The 6628-nt window shown below is 55.6% G+C and overlaps 2 protein-coding genes across 6 annotated transcripts in view; one reads left to right on the top strand and one right to left on the bottom strand.

The window, feature by feature from the left end:
• BCL2L11 (BCL2 like 11) overlaps positions 1-6628 on the bottom strand; it is a 156700-nt gene that overhangs the window by 79463 nt on the left and 70609 nt on the right. The window lies entirely within an intron of this gene.
• Positions 5170-6628, top strand: part of ANAPC1 (anaphase promoting complex subunit 1) — a 35167-nt gene continuing 33708 nt past the window's right edge. For 4 of the 5 annotated variants that reach the window (XM_061461723.1, XM_061461722.1, XM_061461721.1 and 1 more), the window contains exons 1-4: positions 5173-5534; positions 5634-5795; positions 5946-5997; positions 6171-6280. In XM_061461723.1, the coding sequence (XP_061317707.1) occupies positions 5322-5534; positions 5634-5795; positions 5946-5997; positions 6171-6280 (537 nt within the window). In that variant the 5' untranslated portion in view covers positions 5173-5321. Of the gene's footprint in view, positions 5535-5633; positions 5796-5945; positions 5998-6170; positions 6281-6628 lie in introns of all 5 variants that reach the window. The other variant, XR_009744764.1, reaches the window with a different exon arrangement.

The raw sequence follows: 6628 nt of genomic DNA, 5'->3' as shown, positions 1-6628 counted from the left end.
TTAGGGAAGGAGATGTAAATGTTGTTTGATTAGCGCTAGGTAAGCACCAGCACACCATGGAAACAGAGCTGGGGCTGAGCAGAAGCAGAGCTCTGCTGGAGCTGCTCACTTCTGGGGATGGTTTCTGAGCACTGGGGAGGGCACTTCTCAGGCTGCCAGAAAGCAAACAGGACAAAATGCCCCATCCCTGGCAGTGTTCAAGGCCAGGTTGGACACAGGGGCTTGGAGCAAGCTGCTCTAGTGGAAGGGGTCCCTGCCTGTGGCAGGGGTTGGAACCGGATAAGCTCTAAGTTCCCTTCCAACCCAAACCAGGCTGGGATTCTATGAAAATCCAGTCTGAAACATTTTCCAGTTTGGGATTTAGAAAAGCCTGAAGTTCAATGCAAAAAGAACAAACCTCTCCAGCCTTCTCCGACCCAGAGCTGCTCATTCACTGCATACCCTCAGTGACAGAGGTCGAATTTCCACCCCTTTTGCTCCAGACCAACTTCTCCCATCTTGAAGTGATCAGCAGCTGAGGGAGGGCTCCTGTCGCAGGGGCCACGCTGAGGGGGAGAAGAAGAAAGGGATTAAAGCTGCTGCAGTCAGACCGAGCATCCCCTGTGGGTCTGAGATCCAGCGCCCTCCATGCAGCTCCAGCAGCGTGGCATTGCCTCCGGAGTTTAGGCACGCTCCCCCCGCATCCAGCGTCACGGAGGGAGTAGGAGGGGACCAGGGAGAGGCATTTGCTCCTCTGCCTTTCCAGACAGGCTGTTGGTGGGAGCCTGTCATTTGTGGTCAGCTTTCACCACAGGGGTGCACTTCTCATCGGGCTCCATGCCCTGCTGCTGCTGGCTTTGTGATTTTTGGGAACAAAGCAATGGAAAAGCCTTTGGACTCTGTGGGCTGCAGAGTGGAAACAGCCCCACACTGGATGAGTGTCATGTAATTGGCCCACTAACACGGGCTGAGGAGGAAGGAGCCATTTCTACGAAAGAGAAGAACAATGAGAACACAGGGGCATGTAAAGAGGATTTCAGCAGCTCGCTAAAATCCCCTGATTTGGGTCATTTCTTCACAGCAGGTTGGTTTCTGCTCGCTGCTGGTGTAAACCAGTCTCCAGCTCCATAGGGTTTGTTGCAGTTCATTTGAGCACAGCCTGACATGAGGAAGAGGTTGGTGCACAAAGAAGCAAGGGGAGGAGAACACAGGAGAAACTCTCGGGGTGAGGTTTGTGATAGGAAAGGTCTGGAAGCAGCTGGAAAGGTCTGGAAGTAGCTGGCATGAGTCTGACCACTTCAGCTACTCTTGGTTGGTGACATGCAGCTTCCACCTCGGTCTCCTTCCAACAGCATATGGAATACAGGCTTGGGAGAAGCCTTAACAGCCTACATCCTAGCAAATCGCGTATTTCCATTCCTCCGAACCCAAACTCAACAGTTGCTGAGGGGTCCCCACACAAACTGCTTGTGGTTTTCAGTCCCAAAGTACACATGTGGCCAGACTCACAGCATCTCCCCAACTGCCATCCCCTGTTCTCGCTGCTGGGGCTGGGCATCAGTCAGCATTTGGCCCTAGAAATACCCTGCAGCTCTCCTGGGGAGGTGGGAGGGGGACAAAGGCAACTGGTGTCTGAGGAGGGACTGACACAAAGGGAGAATCTTTGATCCAAGACCAAGCTGCCTGTCTCCTCTGTCTGAGCTCAGGGATCTGACCCCAAACCAGCTCAACCAGTCATGCTCGTGGCTCTCCAGAGGCCACATTGGAGGGAGCTTCTACCTCTCCAAAGGAGGAGGGCAGAGCAGAGTGCAGGTAAGTGCATGGCTACAAGCTGTCCCTGAGCCCCGCTTTCAGCCGCTGCCTCTGCAGCACAAAGGTTATCAGATCCATCACCCAGAGCATCATCCAACTGAAGAGCCACTGCCCTCCAAGTCCATGTTCCCGTGCTGTACATATATGCCTGCAGAGTGCTGCTCATGAGTGCAGAGATGCCTGTCTTTAGCAATGGGCTTCTTCTGCCTGGATGAGAAGTTACAATCCTCCTCCGAGAGCATCAGCAGCTCCACAGGTATTCCCAGCTTCCTGTTAGCAGGTCCCAGTGCTGTAGGTGCTCTTGGAGGCACCCTGAGTGCTGCAGAGCAGGCTAGAGCCTGGCCTTGACCCCTCGGTGGTTTTGCAGTTTTACTTCAGAGCACTGACACCATTTCTTCACCAGGCGTTGGAGGCAACGGGACACTTGTGAAACGGGACCATTTAGCAGAAACGGCCCTCAGCAATAGGATTTGCACTGGCTTCTGCTGGGACTTCTCCCCCTTCTGCTATTTCTGTATTTTTTGTTTTCATTTTGCTATTCTTTCCTTTATTTCTGCTTCCTTTTTTGTCTGTATTTCTGTTCGCAGGGGCTCCTGTTCTTTTAAATACCAAACTCTTCCTGGCACCACGTCTTTAGCTCAGGGCAGACGGCCCGCTGTGTGCAGTGTTATACCCCAGGCGCAGGATGCAGCTCACAAACAGTTTGCAGAGGAAACTGAACCTTTTGTGGTGCTACTAAAATGCCTTTTCTCTGGCGCTGCTTTCTTGGGGCACTCGGTACACGCGAGGTCTCTCAGCAGGCATGTTCTGTCCTTGGCTCAGCTCTTTCTTCCTGGGACAATTCCTCCTGCTCTGTAAATGAGTCTGCAAAAGCAAAAAGGCATCTGCCAAGGTTGGACACTGGTTGCACCTTCCTCCTTTGAGCCCTGCACGTTCTTCCTTACTCACAAAACTGTATTTCACAGTCTTATTTGTGGACGTACCCCCATGTGGCTCCATATGGAAACGTGGTCCCTGGCTGGATTTAAAGACGCAGGCTCCCGTTTTTCCAGCTGTCTCCCATCCACATGCTGCAATATGATTTCAGAGCAGCCTGGTGAATTCTTGCTTCTCCTCAACCTGGCATTCCCCAGCAGGCTGCTTCTCCTTTCTAAGAAACCATAGTGCTCTAAGAAACCATAGTGAGACTGGAACCAAGGATTCTCCGAGCCACATGCTGGAACCATGCTTTCCAACGTGTTTCCAATTGCTCCACAGCTTCTCCCCCGTCCTTTGATTTCTCACGTGAAACTCAGAGCTTGAAACAAAATCACTCCTGTCAGCATGCAGGACCCTTTCAGTTCCCATCGGGGTGCTTCAGACAGGTTGTTATGGCCTGTCAGGCAAACACAGGCTCCCTTGTGCTTCCCACCACTGTGCTAATTAAGACAAAGGGGGGGGGGGGAAGGCATTTTCTGATACACTGCATGGACACAGAAGGAGAAAGGACGCTGCTGCACGAGGCTGCAAGCTAGAAACTGGCTGTGACCTGTGGGCAGCAACGCCCTCTTGGAGGTGAGCAATTCTAAAGGTGAGAGGTGAAGGAAGGCGCAGTGCAGGAATGGCTGGGAAGGCGGCAGGAGCGTGCTTGCTGGTGACACATCGCGGGGGACACACTGTAGTGCCTGCGAGATGGGCAAGGAACAGCACGGGGCTGAGCTCATCGCTGAGACTTGGGCTGGAAAGGGTAAAAACAGCCTGATTGTCCCAGCAGATCCTGGCAGCAGAGCACGTTGTGCTGGGACACCGCAACCACGGCAGGGCAGAACCCAAACGTCCCAATTACATGTGAGTGACATCTGCCTATACACAACACATGTGAATGCATCATTCCTGGGGCAGAATCTGTGTTCTCAGCAGAGTCACAGAATTGTAGAGTAGCTTGGGTTGGAAAGGACCTTAAGATCATCCAGTTCCAACCCCCCTGCCATGGGCAGGGACACCTCACACTAAACCAGGTCACCCAAGGCTCTGTCCAACCTGGCCTTGAACACTGCCAGGGATGGAGCATTCACAACCTCCCTGGGCAACCCATTCCAGTGCCTCACCACCCTCACAGGAAAGAATTTCCTCCTTAGATCCAATCTAAACTTCCCCTGTTTCAGTTTGAACCCATTACCCCTTGTCCTATCACTACAGTCCCTAATGAAGAGTCCCTCCCCAGCATCCCTATAGTCCCCTTCAGACACTGGAAGCTGCTCTGAGGTCTCCACGCAGCTTCTCTTCTCCAGGCTGAACAGCCCCAGTGTTCTCAGCCTGTTTCCACACAGGAGCTGCTCCAGCCCCTGAGCATCCTCGTGGCCTCCTCTGGACTTGTTCCAACAGTTCCATGTCCTTTTTATGTTGAGGACACCAGAACTGCACACAATGCTCCAGGTGAGGTCTCACCAGAGCAGAGTAGAGGGGCAGGATCACCTCCTTCGCCCTGCTGGTCACGCTCCTTTGGATGCAGCCCAGGATACGGTTGCTTTCTGGGCTGCGAGCGCACACTGAAGCCGGCTCATGTTCATTTTCTCATCATCCAACACCCCCAAGTCCTTTTCCGCAGGGCTGCTCTGAATCTCTTCTCTGCCCAACCTGTAGCTGTGCCTGGGATTGCTCTGACCCAGGTGTAGGACCTTGCCCTTGGCATGGTTAAACTCCATGAGGTTGGCATCAGCCCACCTCACAAATGTGTCGAGGTCCCTCTGGATGGCATTCCTTCCCTCCAGGGTATCAACCGAACCACACAGCTCGGTGTCATCGGCAAACTCGCTGAGGGCGCGCTCAATCCCACTGCCCATGGCAGCGACGAAGATGTTGAACAAAAAAATGTAGAGGGAAAAGACACTGAGGCGCGCATCCCTTTGGAGGAGCGATCCCCCATGTGCCTCAGCGCTGAATAAAGCATACCTGCTGTACAGCTTTAACCAGTTGTGGAGTCTGTCTGCACATCAGACCCATTGCTCCTTGGGAGCAGAGCCCAGCCCCTCCTGGCTCCATCCTCCTGTCAGGCACTTGTAGGGAGCCATCAGGTCCCCCCTGAGCCTTCTCTTCTCCACACTGAAGTCTCAATTCATGAGGAAAGTTGCCATGGGAGGTGGGAACGGGACGGGCGGGCTGAGGTGAGTGCCCCAGGGCTGCGCTACACACTGGGGACTGTGTTTGATCACAGCGATGTGGTTACACCACGGCAAATTCGGGTTTCAAGCAGCACTCCCCTCAGCGCACACCGGGTCCCTGTGAGGGTGCGAGGGCGCTTCCCTCCGCCCGCCGCCATTTCCCTCCCGGCGGCCCCCGCGCGGCCCGCGGGGCAGGGCGGGAACGACAAGATGGCCGCGCCCGTGTGAGGAGGAGGCGCCGCCGCAGCCGCCGCCGGCCCCGCGCTCGCCTCAGCCGCGCTGCCGCTGCCCGCGGGGCCCCGGGCGGGCCGGGAGCCGGAGCCCGAGCCCGGCGCGGCGGGGGTGTGCAGCGTGCGTCCGGCCCGGAAATAATGAGGATATCGGGCCCCCATGTCGGACCACTCTGACGAGAGGGCGACGATGATTGCGGCCGGCGACCTGCAGGAGTTCGCCCCCCGGGGCCGCGAGCACTGCCGGCGCCACCCCAGCGCCCTCACCCTCCAGCTGCGGCGGCTGCAGCCCGCCTCCGAGCTCTGCTCCTCCGACGGGGCCGCCGGCCTGGTGGGCTCCCTGCGGGAGGTGACGATCCACGAGCGGCAGCGGGTACGGGGCAGCGGCGGCTGCGGCTCCTCGGCCGGCCGGGAGGTGAGCGGCGGTGGCAGCGCGGCCCGCGCCTTGCCCTCACAAGGCCGTGTTTTCCAGGAGAGCTGGCAGCTGAGGAAGGGCGCCGGCGATGTTGGGGAAGAGGTGGACTACGATGAGGAGCTGTACGTGGCCAGCAACATGGTCATCTGGAGCAAAGGAAGCAGGAGCCAAGCGTCCACCGTTTATAAGGCTTTCACTGTTGACAGCCCCGTTCTACAGGTGCGGAAAGGTGGCGGCTGAATGAATGAACATCGGCTGGAAAACACTGCGTGGTGTGGGGCAGTGTTCTGAAGGGGGGGTGGTTGGGGATGGGGAGGCTGTGCCCTTCAGCTCATTCTCTGTGAGCAGTAATGCTGTGTTTGGTTCTAGGCCTTGTGGTGCGACTTCGCTATACCCCAGGAGAAATGTGACAAAGCTGATGGTGAGTTTCCTGCTTAGTGTAATGGCAACAGATGCTTTGAGCCCAGCTTTCTTGCCGTAATGTGCTTATTTATTAAGACTTGTGCTAAAACTGCCCCGGATCTGCTTCTTGTACATGGGGAGAGCCTTCAGAAATAGAAGCTTCACTGTATTTTGTTTTCTTTTCCCTTCTAGTTTCAGGCAGTGGTGAAATAGTAGAGAAATGTATCTGCATATTGCAGAATTCCTGTATAAATGTGCATAGCATAGAGGGAAAGGATTACATTGCTGCTTTGCCTTTCCAGGTGAGTGCCGTCCTTTTCATTTGGCCCACCCATGGGCTTCTCATCTGTTTGCATACTGTGATGGGGTGGGGAGGTGTGTAAAGTGCTCCCGGTTCCGGCTGTCTGAATTCACAGAACCCAGCCTGGTTTGGGTTGGAAGGGACCTTAAAGCTCCTCCAGCTCCAAGCCCTGCTCCTACGGGCAGGGACCCCTTCCACTGGAGCAGCTTGCTCCAAGCCCCTGTGTCCAACCTGGCCTTGAACACTGCCAGGGATGGGGCAGCCACAGCTTCTCTGGGCACCCTGTGCCAGTGCCTCAGCACCCTCACAGGGAAGAGCTTCTGCCTAAGAGCTCAGCTCAGTCTCCCCT

This window comes from Pezoporus flaviventris, unplaced genomic scaffold (assembly GCF_033815535.1).
Source record: "Pezoporus flaviventris isolate CSIRO_AGI_PZ_B2104156 unplaced genomic scaffold, CSIRO_AGI_Pfla_v1 ptg000031l, whole genome shotgun sequence".
NCBI lineage: Eukaryota > Metazoa > Chordata > Aves > Psittaciformes > Psittacidae > Pezoporus > Pezoporus flaviventris.
The sequence above is the reverse complement of the archived record's forward strand: the minus strand, read 5'-3'. Positions and strand labels throughout refer to the sequence as shown.